The 19969-nt window shown below is 33.7% G+C and overlaps 1 protein-coding gene across 2 annotated transcripts; it reads right to left on the bottom strand.

The window, feature by feature from the left end:
- Positions 1–725: 725 nt before the first annotated feature.
- On the bottom strand, positions 726–18252 carry pug (pug C-1-tetrahydrofolate synthase, cytoplasmic). Of its 2 annotated transcripts, none has more exons than XM_022063874.2 (19): positions 18118–18252; positions 16651–16849; positions 15997–16133; positions 13805–13897; positions 12792–12951; positions 11822–11933; positions 10932–11157; positions 10327–10500; positions 9699–9835; positions 9004–9218; positions 8305–8422; positions 6918–7135; positions 6393–6603; positions 5342–5490; positions 4291–4394; positions 4016–4174; positions 2882–3008; positions 2439–2591; positions 726–1483 (listed from the first exon to the last, which is right to left on the bottom strand). In XM_022063874.2, the coding sequence occupies exons 1-19, from the start codon at positions 18177–18179 to the stop codon at positions 1394–1396; spliced, it is 2844 nt and encodes a 947-aa protein (XP_021919566.2). In that variant the 5' UTR covers positions 18180–18252; the 3' UTR covers positions 726–1393. The 2 variants fall into 2 exon arrangements, with proteins under 2 accessions (XP_021919566.2, XP_021919568.1); XM_022063876.2 differs by having other exon boundaries at positions 12792–12933; positions 18118–18185.
- Between the last annotated feature and the right edge of the window lie 1717 nt (positions 18253–19969).

Raw genomic sequence — 19969 nt, 5'->3', positions numbered from 1 at the left:
CCATCTTGTAATGAATTTGTTAATAGTACATTTTAAAATCTACACTGTCTAATCTTACACAACCCTAAAATGCCCTGTGCCAACAGACCTTTTAGTATCTCTACTTATCACCACCATCTTGTTTTAAAAGAATTAATGTCTAAAAGAAATAAGGGAACAGTCCCCTCCGAAATGTTTAGCTCATATCAATACACACTACAACAATTTCAAGTACTACCATTTAAAGTACCAAAAAGTTTCATACACTGTGAGGCTCTGGGAAAATGCTGAATCCCAGCTACAGTAAACAAATGGGAACCAGGTATAAACAATCATTTAAGCTGCACCACCTTGTGTATATTTCAATATTTTCATTAAAATATGGCAGTTGATAAAATATATGATAAAAATTACTCTTGTATAATATTTAAAAATCATATATCTGACAGCACAGTATGAAAACAGAAATCAAAACTTGCATTGTTTCTGTATAGATCATTATAATGGGAATGCTGTAGTAAGTTTGTATTAACAGGACTGCACTGCTGGTGAACACGGCACACTCAAATTTATGATGAGGTAAGGGATAGCATAAGAATGATTGGTATGTGGGTATGGGAGCTACTGAAATATTGTCACAGATTTGTTTGAAAAAATGTACATGGATTTTTATATCAAATTTGCTATGTTGCTGATGGATCATGACAACATGAAACGGTCTTATATTTCAAATAAATCACTGTAGGTATGAACCAATGAGTTTTATTCTTGAACTCCCATATTTTCTCAGCTAACACTATGTCAAGTAGCTTGAAGAAATGCACAGTAAGAAAAATTTAAATAATCTCAAACAGGAATATACTTATCAACGTGTGAGTTCAAAGTATCCACTAGATAGGATGTTGGATGGCCCCAAAGCCATGCTGGACTTGGTGGAAAAGAGAAATATCCTTGCCAGGAATCTAAACCCAGTAGCCCAGCCAATAGCTTAGTTACTATACTGTTAGAGTTTCACTTAAACTTTTAAGTAAATTTAATAAAAGTTAATGTATGAAAAATAATATTTGCATATCAGACCCAAAAAACAAAAACAAAATACAGTCCATACAGTAGTTCGAAACACCATCTACTTCCTATCCAATTTTTCTATAAAAGAAGCCTGTTCCTACCAATAAAATCTGACGATCCAAACTCATAACACTAATCTAATTCCTTAGCCTGATATATTCTATTCCAGACAGAGATGTTAAAACATCAACTAACTGCATCAAACTTCAGGTGAGCAATTGCACTGAATCTACTTCCCTTACTTATCAATATTAATGCTATAGCTTATGAAATTTGTATAACTTTAAGTGCATATATTGACAGATTCTTTCCAAAATAGACTAATGATATTTGTTGTAAGATATCATTAGAAGGAACCATGAATTTCACCAGTATCTGCATCAATATCCATGTCATAAATAATGGGTCTTGTCCCAAGACCAGGCAGCATGGAAATCTATAAGAAAAATAAATAACTTGTTAGTCAGTGTCATAAGGCAGTCATTTTCAAACACTCTGGACTGTAAACACAACAATACTGAAATGGATAATATCCATACTCCCATTTGATTACAGGTTCATTACTTTGATCATAAAAGCCTGCCAATGGTCCTTATCAAGAACTTAGTGAGGTGATAGCTCCAAAGCAAAATTTCATCCTCCCTCCCCCACCAAAAAATCCAATAAACTAAAAATATACAAATTTCTACAATAAATACCTTCTGAAATCCCTCTATCCACTGACCGTTAAATCTAAGAGAAGGCTTTATATTCATAGACAAAAACCTTTAATATTTCAAATCCAAAATAATCCCCAGAAAACCAACATTTTCTCTCTGAGAAATCTAAGAAGTATTTCAGCATTTGTCCCACGGTAAGAATCGTATATACTTGAAAATAGATGCCAAGGAAAAACAATAAGGTTACACTAAGCCAAGCCTTAGTCATGTACAGTGGACTCCACAGTCATAAACACCAGCCCAATAGGCATTAGATTGTCAGAACAAAAAAGTAAACCCCTTTTGTTCCAAATACTTTGCTCCTATGATAGATACATCAAAAGAAATATTCATCTAAAATGAGTTAAAAAAATAGGGGGGAAAAAACCCATGGAGAAAGAAATGGTTACAAGATATACTTCACTAGCTCAATTGTATCCTTCCCATATGTTTACAGAGCACTCTCTCAGTACTTTCACATTGTTACTGAGAAAGAACTCTACATCTGTTCATGTGATACAGTTTCATTAACTACATACTTGAAAATTTCTTTTGCATCATTATGTCACATCCAGTAAATTTTTTTTAAAAAAAATATTTTTTGGGAATGCTTGTGACCTTAATCTGAACACAACTTCCCAATTGTGTGTAAAGATCCAAAATTCTGAAGTCTAAATATAACTTAAATCTTACCTGTCCTACAAGTGGAACCACAAAGCCTGCTCCAACTGAAACTATTATATTCTTAATTGGCAGAATATAACCTGTGGGTGCTCCCTTTAGTTCAGGATCTCCAGTGAGAGACAGATGTGTTTTTGCCATGCACACTGGTAACTTGTTATAGCCCTGTTAAAAATTCACAAAGGCTGTAAAGTTCACAAAGAATTTGACCACACCATGTATAATAATTATTATCAGATTCCTTGCCTGAAATTATTCTGGAATGAATCAAAGCACCATGGAAATAATATTAACTGCTTAAAGCTATAAAATATTCTCCACATGGAAAAATCTGAATTCAGTCATTCCCAAATAGACACTAAATATTACAAATGAGCCAACACCCCTTCAAATCAGTTAACTCAAATAGTTTAAATACTCCATTAAATTAAGACATTAACTGTTAAATCTGTTACCTGCTTACTGTAGTATTCAAGCAGTTTCTGTACATCAGCTGATAGGTCAATGTCGCCAGCACCATACATTTCTTGAGCTATCTTTCTTATCTTGTCTTCCAGAGGAAGATCCAAGTCATACAAAAATCTGAACAGAATAAAAAATATTTTAATATTTTACAAAGGAATCAATAAAGTTTTCTGGTTCTTTGCAACTCATACTTTTAAAATGCTAAGAAACTTTGTTTCTTTAAAATTCTATACCTCAGTCTTGTATGATGATGGTGTTACCCTGTGTTAATTTCCTAGACTAAGTTACAAGACACTTACAGGTAGGAATGTAATCTCCAAGTTTTTACCATCCTCCAGTATTTACAAATGCCAGTATTTCTTGTCTCTGCCACCACTTCACTATTTTATACACTAGAGTGAGGACCTTCTGTTCCAGTACTGAAAACTTTAACATGCACCAGAGTTCAGCTATCTACCTACAAAATGGAACGTTAAACACTAACAAAAATTATGCCACTGGGCACGATCCTGTCAATCCCACCATAGCTAAAGTTAAAAGAATAACATTTGTTCCTTTAGACATTCAACAACTATTCTGATGTTCACCCTCAATGGATGAATAGATATTTGAAATTGAAGTAAATGTATATATAAAACATGGGTAAAATATGACCAGCAGACTGAACAGCATTCTTCAATCAGGTTCTTAGTAACGACATTGTAAAACTCATCACACACTTGAAGTTGTTTCACTTTCATTGCAGGTTTAATGTTTACACTATTCCAGCACACATAACCTTCCGACCTTCCCTTGATTGTAAATTACGGTCAAAACTACGTAATTTATACTTACATTAGAAATAAATATTGTATTTATGCAATGACAAGTTCTACATTCTTAGCTTGGACCTATGAATGATCTATGGAATATAAATAAATTCTGTTCTATTCTATTTATATGACCCATCCATTGAAATGTTTGCCAATCACAAGAATAAATTTAGTCATAATAATATGGACTCTTTTGATTATATTCATTCATATTATGTGAATTACTGTCTTTTGGCTTACTTTGGCAAGAATTATACACAATTTTTCAGAAATCAGAAACCTTTATATACAAAGTGATTTAAAATACTGCACCTGAATCCTGAAGGTTGGTTGCAAGCTTCAATAACAGCATCAGCTAATTCTGTAGCTCCAGCTCCACCTTGAGCCCAATGATTACAGACAACAGCACGGAAAGCTCCATTTTCCAAGCTTGCCTTCTTCAACAACTCCCACTCAGCCACTTTGTCAGTCCTAAAACATGTAAGTCATCATTTCTTGCATGAAATGAAACACAAACCAAAGGAAAGAAATAGCAGTCATCAAGTCTGATTTTAAAAACAGCATCCAAAACAAATTAATGTACTTACGAGAAGGTGTTGATAGCAACAACAACTGGGATTCCGAATTTTGTGCCATTACTGATGTGCTTCAGAAGGTTTGGCAATCCTTTTGAAAGCAATTCAAGGTTTTCCTAATGTGAACACACATGCTTATTATAGTTAATACAAAAGATACAAACTTTTATAAATGCGCTGTTAAGAACACAACAGAAAAAACCAAAGGCAGCTTGTTAAAACAGTGTAATACTATTAAAAAATACATCAACAGTTACACTGGGGGAGATATGGGAGAACAAGTTTTCAAACTTCTGCCACTGCAAGAAATTATATCACATTTAGACTAAAATATATGTTTCAAATAATACATTTAAAGTATATTTTTGCCTCTATTTACATTAGCCTCTTTTGACACTCAAAAACAAATAGTGACAACAGCAACAGAAACACAAAAAGAAAATAACTGCCATAAAAACTGAGACAAATAATTTTAGTAAATTGTTTTCTGTAATTTCCAAGTATAATAAAGGCTATGTGTGACAATTCCGTGTTTTTTAATAAAAAACTTTGTTAGTAGCAAGATGCAACCTTTTTCATGTGGTAAAGGATGGATAGCTCCACCATAACAAAACATCTTTCTTTCACTGAAGGAGATATTTGGTGGGGGGAATCAAGCAACATTAAATACTTTGTGAAATTTTAAATAAATTACAAAAACGTTCACTTGCACAAACTGTTATTATAACATAACTTCAATCTCCATTCTTATATGTAATTCAAGCAGCAACACAACTACTGAAGCTCTTACACTACTGACTGGTACATTCTTTCTGCTCACCCCTCTAGCACTATTCACATACACAATGCACTGCACTATTGGAGACTATTGGATTAAAATGTGTATGAAAGAGGAATAGGCAGAGTGTGCATGCACATAAGACCAGACTTCTCTTGGCAGACAGCAGTTACGTTAATGTTGCAATACTTTCTTTTAAATGCATTAATTACAAAGGAATAAAATGATGCTCATTTCAATTCAGTTAACATACTTGTATCAGATGGATGAAGAACACATTGTTACCTCAGTATACTCCTTCTTTAATGGGATGCCTGGGGTTACAGTCGGCCCTCCACCGTGCATCTTTAGAGCTCTTACTGAGGTTACTAGCACTACAGCATTAGGTACTGCTCCTGAACATCTGCACTTTATATTGAAGAATTTCTCCATTCCTGGTTAAAATAAGGTAAGATATAAATCAGAAAAATGGCATAAGAGCATGGAACAGACCTGATCTTCATCACCTCACCTTAAAGGCAGAGGACATCTTCCTGTTTAAGCTTCAGCATACTGGCATATGTTACAAGGCTTGTAGGGAGAAATTATGTTTGTAACCAACAGTTAGAAACTAAATTAGCAATTACAATGGCGTTACGAGTAGTAAAATTTGACATTCTCTTATTGCAACACTTATAAACACACTTTGACTTCTCTTGATGGGATAACACACACACAAACTGAATGATCAAATGTCCATGGTGGTCTACCAGGATGTGATCTGTGGACTTATTGATGGGTACCAACGTTCTGAAGGAACATCATGCCTCTGTCTTCAGCTCTGTAGATGACAGGATGATCAACTCACGGAAGGTGATATGGGCAGTACAGGTAGAATTAAATGAGAGAGATAAGACATTTATACAATTTTTTTTGGAAAACCTGAAGGGAAGAGATCACTTGGGAGACCTACACAAATATGACAGGATAATATTAAAATGCATCTTAGGAAACAGGCTGATGGCTGGATTATCTGCCTGAGGACAGAGCGGAGTGGCAAGCTCTTGTGAACACAGTACAGAACTTTCAGAATCCATAAAAATGGTAATTTCTTAATTAGATGAACATTAAATAATTAAATGTATAATATTAGTATGCAAACTGGTGGACAACAGCTGTGTTATATAGTTGCAGCACAGTTCATGTAAATTTTATATAGCATCAAACTTAAAAACTATTTTCCATATTGAAAAATTAAAGGCTGGACTCATGACCAGATACAATTCTGCTTTCCAAGTTCGTTATAAGCAGTGCTGGCACAATGGTTTATTATCATTGAAATGCTTAAAGGTCTTACCTATATCAGAGCCAAATCCAGCTTCAGTCACAACATAACCATCTTGTCCTACAAGTTTGAGTGCAACATCATCAGCTACAACAGATGAACAACCATGAGCAATATTAGCAAATGGACCAGCATGAACCAAAACAGGAGTTCCTTCCAGGCTCTGCATCAGTGTTGGTTGGATAGCATCCTTCAGCAGAATGGTCATAGCACCTGTAGCACCCTGTAAGTACAAATATGTTTTCTTTCTCCTTCCAATTTGACATAGCCAGATGCATGGTATAAGGGTTGCATGTGGCTTAAAAACTTTTTGTGCACAAGAATAACACAAGTGACTCTTCAACATCATCTATTAACTTTATTAATTTTGTTACTAAGTGTGAGCTCAGAACACAAAAGCTTTGCAAGACTCAGGTTCAAGTTTGAGCTCAATTCAAACTTAAAATTGTTGATCCCACTCATCTCTCCAAACATGAATTAAATAAATACATAATCAAATTAATGATAAAAAAGGTTTTATAAGAAAGATAAACTCACCAAATCATCTGCTGTAACAGGCTTTCCATCAGTATCTTGAGCTACAACAATTCTACTTAAACGTTCCTTCATGTCTTGGATATTTTTTGAGAGAGCAAGAATTGCCATAACTTCACTTGCTACAGACATCACAAATCCACTTTCTCTAGAGAAACCTTTCTCAGTTGGTGACTGGCCAATGGTGATTTTTCTTAGAAATCTATCATTTGTATCAACAACTGTTAACAAAACAAAGTATACAATAACAAAAATCCATGCACCATTCAATATTGTTAGATGTTGTTCCATACTAAATCGGGTTTTCTCCCCTACTTTCGTTCTTCATAATAGTTTTGCCACAGACACAGAATAAGGGTTACAAGTAAAATATATTAATTATTGACTTGTTTGTTCAACTTCCATTCTTTTTACACAAAAGTATAAACTTTTCATATTTTTCCACACAATGTTTCAGACACTTTGTTATACTATTCCATCCAGCCTTTATAGTGTTAAAATATGTTTTTTATTTCATTGTTATATATATTTTAAGCAAAATACATTTTTATTTGAATGATACAAAACACTGTGGTAAACTAGTGTCTGATTCAGTTGGGAGGAATATTTTATCAAATTGATCAAGAATGTGTGTCTGCCTAGCCAAACACTGACTTCCTATGACAATCACAATGATAAGATACACAAACCAGAATGTAATATTCTATACAGGTTCATGGGATAGAAGTTAAGAGTTTATAAAGCCTAATACTGCATTTACACTCTGTACTTTAATAAATACAGACAAAAACCTACAGGTGCTCTCTCATTTGACATTAATATCAATAAGCATGCTATTAAGAATATAATAAATGGCATGACTCGTGATGAACTGGAGGTTGATTATTGAGACATTTACACTCTCACATTGTATTTTGGAAGCTGGATGTTCCATTCTCAGCTTATAATGGACTATCCTTTGTCCCATCAAGTAAATGCTGGGACAATACCTTAAAATTGGCTACAACTATTTTTTCCATAGCCTTCCCAATTCTTCATTCACATTCACAATCCTGTTCAATACTATAATTATAAATTATGTATTGAAAAAATGGCCATCTCAGTGGCGCGCGGTCCAAGGCATGGGCCTTGTGCCGCTTGGTCACTGGGATCATGGGTTCGAATCCCACTCAAGGCATGGATGTTTGTCCGCATTTTTCTGTGTTGTGCTGTCCTGTGTACAGGTAGAGGCCTTGTGACAGGCCGATCCCTCGTCCAAGGAGTCTACAAAATGTCTATAGATCAAAGCCAACGAAAAGTTGGGACCGGCAGTGCTCAGGGACTTGAAGAACGGGTCGTCAAAGTAAGTAAAGTATTTAAAAAATGTAATTAAATAAAAAACACAACTCACCTCGCTGCCACGTAATGGTGTTAACATCAACATTTAGTCTTGCAAAGGCCTTCTGTTCTTCTAGAGTAAGAGAATTAGGATCAGTCTTGTTGATGCCAAGTTTCTCTAACCTCCTCAACTGTAATCATATTCAATAAAAAGGCAATTAGAATCTTACAATTTACATCAATGTCATATACTGTTGTGATAGTTCAGTTACTCAGAATGTCATAATTTGTTTCCAGATATAAGGGTTAAGAGGTCATTAATATTTTATTGAGAAATAAATGTTTTGGGACAAAATAATAGAGAGAACAGTTCTTTGAGTACAAGATGGCTATTATTATTATTATTATTGAAGAGGTAGCTTACTAAGAGAATGATAAATTGTATTAATGCTGTAGAATTAAGAAACAAAATTAGCAGAACTATTACAAATACATCATGCTGCAGTCCGCAAAAGAACCCAGTGTTTGAGGGACAGAATCTTCGGTATAGAAAATCAATAAATGAATGTATAAAAGTAGATAAACAATTCAGTTAAACAGAAATGAATGTAAGGGAAATGGCAGAATATATAGATTAAGAAGATAAACTATTCTTTAGCCATTAACATGTTATGAATATCAGAACAGCAAAGATATTTATCACTGAGGATTCTTACTAGTATTGACTTACCTTATTAAATATTATAATTTCTTTTGCTAGCTAGATTCTCACCTGAATTTTGGAGAAACTTCTTTTCCCTTTCACATCAGGCACAAGTCTGTCATAAAGTGATTTATCACTTTGAGTTTTTTCATGAAAAATTCTAGCATCAAGCTGAGCTGCCAGGAGATTGTTGGCTGCTGTTACAGCATGGATGTCACCTGTCAAGTGAAGATTAAACTCCACCATGGGATTTACTTGTGAATACCCTCCACCAGCAGCACCACCTGCAATATATATTGCAGAATTGTTTACTGCAGTTCAGTGCCATTCTTTCAGTATGAAAAAACAATATGAAATGATGACAAAACACACTGGATGGATAAAGTCTACTTTCCCTATTATACAGAGCAAAATATGTTTACACTATCATCATATATGTACATATGGATGTGTGTTTTGTGTCAATGTTAGTTTTCTTGTAATGTAATAAACCATTTCATTCACATATCAAGTAAATAGAATGTGTGGTAGCCTTATGACAAACTTGAACTTATAACAGAGATGTCAGATTTAGATGAGGGAGCAGGTAAAACAGTAGGTTATATGTACCCAGAAACAATGTTAGGGGAAGGAAGGATGCCTCCCTCTGCCCCCCTCACTTCTGATGTATTTTGTCTCACTTCACAAACATGAAATTCAACTAACACATTTCACAGAGTACACATACAAAAATTACTCAAAAATTATTCTAAAATTATGTTTACCTTTAATCCCAAATGTAGGACCTTGAGACGGTTGTCGCACACATGCAAAGGAATTCTTGTTCTTATGTGCACTAAGAGCCTGGACAAGACCAAGTACTGTTGTACTCTTGCCCTCCCCAAGTGGAGTGGGAGTGATTCTACAAACAACAAATTATAGTGAGGCAGAAAATTTGTCCTGAGGAACTGTTAAACAAGTAAGTGAATATCTGTGAGGGTGAAATGGAGCTCATTAGTTGTCCACTTCAATGACAAATTACAGAACAAATTCCAGTCACTGAAATGCAGTGTTCCACATTTATTTACAAAAATTGTCAGTATGGAAAGGCAGAATACCAGAAAGTAAAAAGGTTCATTACCAGAGTAGTATGTCACCATCTTATACACATTTATTATCTTTCTGAAGTGATTACAATATTGTAATCCTAAACTATTACAGATTTACCTACAGTATTCCTATACTGTACAGACATGGAAAAAATACAAAGAAAAAAATTGTTCTTAAAACAATATTTCTACTACTGGATCATTGAACAACATCAGTCCACAGTAACTTTAAGCAGTATTAATGCTATCAGTACATATTTTACTTTAAAAAATAACAACTGTACACAAACAATATAATACATACCCTGCAACTACTATGTATTTTCCAGGCTTTTGATGTTCAAGTCGCTTCAGTACTGAAAGATCAATCTTGGCTTTCTTGTGTCCATACTGAAATACCTCACTGGGATACAAACCAATTTCTTCTGCCAGCTGACTTACATCCTTTGGCTCTTGTCCTCTGGCAATCTGAATATCACTGTTACATGCAACAAAACAGAATAAGTTATTCATGTCCTGCTGATATTCTTAAGCTTAAATTCTTATTTATTTCATGAGATTTATACAATGTTGTTGAACCACATGTAATGTACAAATATAAGACTGTTTTCATTATCCATTTTCAGATATTATTGTTTTAAGTTTAAATCAAGTTACCATAGTCTGACATCTAAAGCATATACTGGAGATAGATTAGTGGCATCGGTCTGAATGTAATAGATTTGTTGAAAGTAGGGACTTTTGTTGTCCACACTTGATCAAGATAAGGAAAATGTTGACTGATGGAAAATTAGTACTTCACAAATCAAATTAGTTGGGTTTTCTTTCTGACATTAATAATAAACAGAGGGACAAATATAAAATGCATGAAGGCACTGTAGCATAACAGACTAATTATATGTACCATACCTAGGAACTGGAGTTTCCAGTGAAAGTGGTAACACCCTCAAGTTCCAAGCAGTACTTCTGAGCCTAGCAGCTGACCTCTGAGCTGACTGTACAGTATTCTTCATAAGCATAGCCACTGTCATGGGACCCACACCACCTGGGACTGGAGTAATGTAAGATGCAACCTTCTTTGCTTCTTCAAAAGCAACATCTCCAACTAACTTCTGACCAGACTTCTTAGTTTCATCTGTAAAAATTTAATCACTATTACTTAATATCCAAAAAGTGAATTGTAATTTACTGAAAGTTCTACTTTCTCTCTGAAGACTATCAAGTCCCCTATCCAATGGATACTTTCACCAGACAAACAGATGAACCCACAGCATGAAATGTGACAAATTTACCTTAACCATTATCTTCCTTATATGTGTTTTCCTTAAAAATGATAGATCACTTTGCACACATCAGTAATAACTTATCATAATATATGATCTAGTTTATTTTTAGTCCTGACTTAATATCTTATGGTAAATGTTTAAATCTGTTCTGAAAGGACATCTTAAATGAAAATTTACTGCACACAAAGTAATACATTTCTTATAATACACTTATATGAGGGCAGTTACAAAACCATACAATTCTTCCATCAATATGGGCACACAATGTTTCAGAACAAACAGGCAAAAAGAATATTATTTTTAAAACTCCCTTTCTATGAGCACAAACTATAAAAAATAAAATTTAAGTATTTATTTACTTGATAACCTTAGTATTCACCAAACTGCTCTATGTTAACAGTTATCACAATCATCAGAGCTGAATTAACCATTTATTGGTCAAATTTCAAATGGCTAAACATAAAAATATAGCACAAAAAGTCAATTCAGAGACAACTATATCAAAGTCAATACCTGGCACTGAATTTATTCCACAGTCAATGACAACAGCACCTGCTTTTATCCAATCACCTTTCACCATTTCAGGTTGACCAATAGCAACCACCAAAATGTCTGCTTTGGCTGTCTGTAAACATGAATATATTTACAGGCTAATACTGCTATGGTTCTATATACTTTTTCCCTAAGCATTTCCACCATTTACAAGTGGAATCATTACAAGCATAAAAGTGGTTTATAATATTAACATATACTCTTTAAAAAACATGTATATACAGCAAAGCGCTGTTTCTGTTATGCATTGTTGTTCAACATAACACAGCAGCAAACATATCATAGATATGAAACACCATTACAAAAGTAAGTCTCACCCAGCTGTGCTACAAAGTTTTAAACATTTTAGAAGGTCTAGAGTTTAAAACTTGGTGATATATTTCAACAAACATTTTATATTATTTTTTCCTGACCATAAAATGAAGGAAATACTTGGATTTTAATGGAGTACAATGACTATGAAGAATGCACTGTACCTGATGATGGCCATGTATGGTCAAAACATGTATTTTTACATAAAACAAACACTTTAAAAATAGAGGAATGGTGTGTAAAAGTGATGACAATAACAAACATGAAAATCTAGGTAATAAATGAGTAAACCAAATTATCTATCAACAGTTTTCCTAAATGCTATGATCTCATATTTCCATTATTCCGTTATTGAACATATTTTTTTTCACTTACAAACTATTTTATATATATTTAATAACACAACAAAAATAAACTGAGACCTCATAACAATAACAACAGAATATGTTACTGATGATCAAATTTGATCCTCAGTAACACAACTCTGAACCTCACAGCTACTGCACTCCACATCACACAGCATATACACAGAATTCACCAACATAGTTACAAAAAACATGTTCTGTACCACATTTCTGGATCATTTGCTATATCAATAAATTAACATACAGTACCATACCTCTTTGGCCAGATACTTTGTTTTTGAATGACAAACAGTCACAGTAGCATGATGCCATTTCAGTAATTCAGAACAAGGTGTTCCAACTATCTTACTTCTCCCAAGAACGACAGCCTGGCTTCCTGAAATTTGCACCCCACTCCTACAACAAGCAAAATAACTACTAATAAATAGTTTCTTTATACATTTAGGTCAGTGTCTAGAAAATTGTTTCTGTAACTTGTACAGCATGTGATTTCTGTGACCAACTCTCTAAAACCAAAGAATAGTGGCAGAAAGCCACTACAAAAATACTTCAAACACTTCTAAAATTTTCTTGAATAAACCCACATACACCAGAGACAGGAATACCTATTCAGTACTGCAAAAGGGACTATAACGAAGAAATGTTCCCACCCGACAGAAGAACGTGTAAATGACATTCAGTTTCTGAATGGCTTCTTCAAAGGAAATACAAAATGAATAGGTCAGAAGTACAATGTGCCACTACTGCATATATTTAAGTAAGATGAATAAAACCAGCTTAAAATTGACACCTGAGAAATTTAAACATCTTGAACAGAAAAAAAATTCAGTCCTTACACAAATATCCATGACATTGTTATGGAACTCCACATTAACTTCCCAAAAGTTGGTCATGGTCTTCTGTCTTATGACATCATGTGGTTCTGCAGGTGGATACCAAAGTTTTGGAGGCATGTTATCATCACCATCTTTTTTTCCAAAACGTTGGTAACAACCTATGAGAGCATATGACATCAAAACCCACAAGACCACCAATGACATGTTCACTGCTGTGAGAACCTCAAATTTCAAATATCCCTATCGGTTTACATACTTGTTCACACATTCATTCTTCTGCAAACTGTGTAAGGGCATGTAAGAAAGTTACATTTTAGTAACATATAAACACATACACACATAATTATGTGTTTCTGATGCTACAGCTAGAATAGGTATTTAACAATAATCCCCAAAACTAAGTAAATTATACAACAGATAGCATGTTTTACCTCTTTATAAGTTCGAAGACCCCATTCGGTGTGCACGGTAGGAACCCAGATAGATCCCCAACAGCCAGCCTTCCTTCATTAATTGTATTTAATCTGTAAACAATATGTTTAACTTTTGTGATATAATAAATACATAAAAATTATGAACATTACAGAATTCTGATTCAAGAATGAGGAAAAACAAGAAGTTTGGGATGATACATGAATGATACAAAGAATATGATGCAACAAGATACAAAGAATATTAAAAAATAAGGACAAAATTAAGGTCAACTGATTATGAAGGTCAACTTAACATTACCATTTACATCATCATACATTATCTTTGTTTTTCAAAGATTTTACAGCTTAAGAGGTCAACAAAACCTCATGGCTTACATCACCAGATTTTATAAACATGTTCTTAATAATCAACAACTTATAACAATGTCCACATGTACACTAATAAATCAAAATAATATCCACAATTAAAATTAAAAGTTCTAGTGCTAAGTGGAAGTAAAATAAGTTGAAAAAGAAATTTAGTATTAATAAATTTTATATTTTTATACTGTAAGATTAAAGTCATCAGGACAATGAATGAGGCAGCATACACCTCTGAAACACCAGTAAACTTCTACAAGATAACATGACACATGGCAACATTTTTCCATATCAGCAGTAGCTTTTGACTTCAGAATATGCATAGGTTTCACCACACAGCAGTGAAAATAATTTGCCACAATTTCAGATGTACAAATTTATGAATTAACACAAAAAATATATTTCTTTTCTCTCTCTCAATTAAGCTAAAAAAATTCACTTCTAAAATTTCTAGCAACATCTGTTTATATACTAACAAAGAGATAAGTTATTCTAAAGTAGACAATTAAAAATGAGTTTCACACTACTGAAAGTAGCACATCAAAGTTGAAATATATAATGTCTCAATTAACACCCCTGTTTCTATAAAGGAACTGTAAATATATTACACCAGACCTGACAACAAATTATGAAAAAGTAAGTTCCAAAAATGCTAAATAAAATCTAAAATTGTAGACTGATAAAATAATATTTATGGAGGAGTACAGAAAATATAAAATAACAGAAATAATTAATTTACAGATATCAGAATCAAAATTTAAGTATTGCAGCCTAATAAAACAAACATTATGCATGGCCTTCACTAGAGAGCAAGATAAGCATAGTTTACTCAGTGATAAATACTTAAGCAAAGAGACTACATGCCCCATCATCTTCTCATATATACATGTTATATATCATACTGACTTCACTTCAGGTCAAATTTAATTTAATTAAGCTTAACCACATGTCTGAATGTTTACCAATAACATGTCTGCTGTAGTAATTTTTAAATAAGCTGCAATTACATGTTTTCTCATCTTTTGAACTGAACTTGGTGAGTATGACAGTCTACTACAAATTCCTGATTTTACAATAAGTAGCTGCGCAGTCTGAGGCATCATGCTTCGGACCAGCGGTACGGAATGCGCGCTGGTTCGAGTCTCAGGGGAGAAGAAATTTTCTCATGAGATTTCGACCAGTGTATGGGACCGGTGCCAACCCAGCATCGTGAGGAAATTGGGGAGCTACAATAAGTAGCGTAATCCAGTCAGGAAAGCTAGCAATGGCTGGGGGTTTATCGTGCTGACCACACGTCACCCTATATCTGGTTGGATAATCGTTCACCTCTGCTTAGGCATGTGAACATGAGGCCAGCAGTCAAGCTAGTCGGCTTTGGCTCTCCGGAGCTGTTACGTCACAGATTTAATTTTTTTAATTTTTTAACTGAGATATAAGTTGATTTTTAATAAGCCTGGTATAAAGCTAGGAACAATTTCTAATGGTTGGTGATGAATGGAAAGCAGTAATTTTCCTCACATACTAAATCATATACAGACTGTCATGATGTTAATCTGACACCCAGGATTCATCAAGCCCAGTGCATAAAAATCAGCCCTTAAAACATCTAACAGATAACTCCAAAGACATAATATTCAGTATTCATTCACAAGATATTTTTATGAAATTAAATAACGTGATAAAATTACATATCTTCTCATAAAGGTTTGTTCTCCAACAAAACACATATCAGATTAATTTAATAGAAATCTACACAATTCCCACACATTAAAAGTATTGACTTAATTACAATAACACATCTTAAATTGAAAATATCTTAGCAGACTTACCCATCTACATCTTTTTCTGGAGCTACAGCATCAGTAATGAGGTGGGAATCTACAGGATTATCTGTGTCCAGTGGCATCTGTACAATTATCCCATGGATACTTGGATCTCCATTCAGATTTTTTAATTTAATCAGAAGCTGTAATATAACATGCATCCCAATTACCAGAACAGCAAATAGTAAATGTTGATAACTGTTTCTTATCTCTAAGTAAGTTAATTCACTGTGTGGATAAAATATCTAGCATTAAAATCACAAGTCCTTACTCGAGTGTGCATTTCCTTTACCTCCATTATTTAACTTTTAAATTATGTATTATATTTATGCTTCCATATAAGTGATAATGTAAAACATCAAGAATTACATAATTTAAAGGTACTATATAGTCTGTGCTTTAGTACAAGAATTTATGCAATAATAACTAAACAGAAAGACATTATCAAATCCCATGCATAAAACTTGCAGCAAGTTATAGTTTCCAATTCTAGCATTGTACTGCACAGGTAAACTCTTTATAACTTTTTCTATGCATTTTAAGGCAATGTGTTAAAACATTATTTTACAAACAAGTCCAAAGAAATATGAATATGTGCTGATTTTTGCACACTACAATGTGCAATGTTGCTTCTACATAAAATAAGAGATTAGCTATTACCTCTGCTTCAGTGATTGTCCTTGGTAATTTTATATGAGTGGCTTCTATTCCAATCTGACTAGCAGCTTTCATTTTCATGCGAATGTAAACATTAGAGTCTTCTCGACCTCCAACTTGTATGATGGCCAGACCAGGCTTGAAACCAGGCAATTCTTCACATAATTTTCTTACTTCGCTCTTTAGAGCACTGCGTATTTCACTGTAAACAGTTACCAATATCTACCAAATTTCATCCTGTTTAATATCATTCACACTGCTACAATATCCCAATTCAATGTTTTGACTGGCATTTTAAAAACTAGATATGCCAAGAGATAAAAATGGATTCATGTTGTAATAATTTCATCATATGTAAGGGGAACCAAAGCAAAATATATACAGTCATTAGTATCATCAGATTCAGAAATTATTTCTCAGTTCTGTAATGCAAAACATAATTCCAAAGTACAGAACCCACAGTGGTTCTTCATACAATATAGGTCAGTATTTCAATGTATTGGAATCTTATCTTGACAATAATAGTCTCCATGAGATTATGTCAAATGTGATCTTCTGGATTGTGATGCCATATTGCCTTGTATGTACTTACCATGTTGAAGAAGTGGTAATCAATGTTTTGAAGGAGGCTGAAGTTCAGCTCTGAAGATTTGAGATGAGACATTCATTTGAAATTTTATACAATGTCACACCCCATATGACCACATCTAACATATTCACTGCTGTCCACAGTGCAACAGCCCACAAGACTACAAAGTTAAATATTGGAATTTCTTACTCATTTGCAAATTAAAGTCTAATATGCTGAATAAATCCTCTAAGCATTCATTACCAATAAACAGTAAACTTTGTGTCCACATAAAAATAATGGAAGTTACAGGAGACAACAGTGGGGAAAAATACTCTCCAAATAGATGTAAGTCACCTTCTATTCCACAAACGGGATAGCCAAATGAAATTAAACAATTTTAACTGGTACACTTAACTTCTGGTCCATGATCCTCAAATTCTGCACTAATACCACAAAGATACACAAAGGAACTATCTGTCTAAGAAAACATACTATATCAGTATAAACAGATCTCAAATTGTTTGCTGTAAAATGACAAATTTAAACTCATATCCTTACTCATAAAATTAAATTATAATTAAATTTACCTTTCCATATTTTAGCATTTCCCAAGCTACAAAAATGGTTGAACGAATTTCTAGTCATTCAATTTATATGAGGTACTAAATATGATGAAAACTTCATGTAAAGTGCACTAATTCAGTTCCAAGATTTTAAATACAATGCTAATGGTTTCTTTAATTACAAGATGTGAAACCAGCTTCCCACAGAAACAAGGATAAGGGGATTTTTTTACTTTAAATCATTAACAATACTCATGTAAGCTTAGTCCTTGTGTAATTATAGACTGCTATAATTACTATTGTTCTTATTAATTTATAAATGCAATTAATACATACTTGGCTACTTCTGTTCCAGAAAGTATATTCCCAGCTTCACTTGGTTCTCCTGATGAACTCATTGTGCTATAATTCTGCAAATCAGAACAAACTACAGGAGAAATGTACTGTATCCAAGGAAGAGTTCACATTAACTCTAATGCACAAAGTATACTCTGCTCCCTGCAGACTGACTGGAGGGGTATAAGAGGGAGGGTCAGTGAAGGGGAATAGGATGTCACTATGAAGCAAATATCTCAAGGCTCAAAGTAACAAGTATAACTGTCTCTTTCTTTATTTGATGTAAGAGGAAAATACAGAAGATCCTAGCACTAACAAAGCAATACAGATGCAAGCAAGAAATCTATTTAAATTTCAAAATACAATTATATCACTTTTGCTTTGATTTGCCTAAAAATCATATGAATACCCATTTCTTGCTAATAAAAACATAGTGAATAAAAGTTTTAAAATGAATGCTGATAATCAGATGTGACAAATGGGTTTGAGACCATATTTTTTTTTACAAATAATTAGCCATTAATTAACATACTTTTAATATGTTCTTGTTTTATGACTAAAATGTAATAGAACTGATTATGATATGTATATTACTGAGAAAAGCAGCAACAAACAGTCAAATACTTATTTTCATATTATTACCAAACTTCTTTTGCAAGGGGAAAAGTGAACTATGAAATAAACATGCTGTCTGTGTGTCTCCCCTTGTCTTTTTAACTTCTGAATGAATCAATCATATCACAAGCAACAGATATGCAAGAAACTGTTTATTCATTCTCTTTTAATACAGTGTACACCATACAAACAATATTTTCGATATGCTGTCATCAAATGATATATATATACTTGTTATATGGTGCAGTAAAGGCACAGAATTATAGGTTATAAATTGTATTTCGCCCTTGTGAAATGTGCTTCTAACCCTAGAACCACAATAAAGTATATGGTCAATCAAATGCAATTTGGTATCAGAAGTAGCTTACCAGAAATGTTAGTTTCGGTAATATATATGGATAAAGATAACAAATTAACTGGTGAATTTCCCCGCACGTTTCACTGTTACTGTCAAATACAATTAACCGAATGTACACTTATAAAGAAATGTTACTGTCACACGATCGCCATGGAAGACGTTTTATACCAAAACCACTATCGTTACTAAAGATTTGTGACACCTGTGTATGAATTCGACCAATATTATATGTTCTGAATTGCTGAGGGATCAGCAGAAAACAGTTTTATTCAAAATATATGCAATTCTATAAAGTAGATATTTCAATACAGACGAAAAACAACCCGCCTTATAAACGCATGGTGTTCGAAGCATTGCTACCACAGATTATAACACAGTGTTGTCTGTGGCCACAAATTTCGTAGCACTCATAACTGCCGATGGTATTATCGGTAATCACAAGCATACACATTCATGTAATACACGTCGTACGAGTCATGTATGGATAGAAGTGTTTTGAAGTCATGAATGAGCAAAAACTGATGACATAATTCGATTTTTAGGAGAGGACATGAAAATGTACTTTTTTCTTAAGGTATTGTTTTTTTACATACAAAAGGCTTAAATTAATGTTTTATGGGATGCCATAGTGTTCCGATTCAAAGGCCCACAATTAACGATAACTAACATGAAGACGGATGTCTTCTAGGTTGTTATGCGGTTTAGTCAGTCAGATGAGTACCAACATTTCAGAGGTGCTTCCTGCTACTACCACCAAGATCTACACCGGCGGCGGCTCCAGGCGGGCTCGCGCCCTGACCCTTCCGCGCACACCGCAGCGTAGAAGTACACAACATATGTAGGATTTAAGGTTTTCACGACGGTGAGGTTTATCGACGT

This window comes from Zootermopsis nevadensis, unplaced genomic scaffold, assembly GCF_977971745.1.
Source record: "Zootermopsis nevadensis isolate Lab colony 2312 unplaced genomic scaffold, Znev_1.0 Znev_ptg000008l, whole genome shotgun sequence".
In the NCBI taxonomy this organism is placed as follows: Eukaryota; Metazoa; Arthropoda; class Insecta; order Blattodea; family Termopsidae; genus Zootermopsis; species Zootermopsis nevadensis.
The sequence above is the reverse complement of the archived record's forward strand: the minus strand, read 5'-3'. Positions and strand labels throughout refer to the sequence as shown.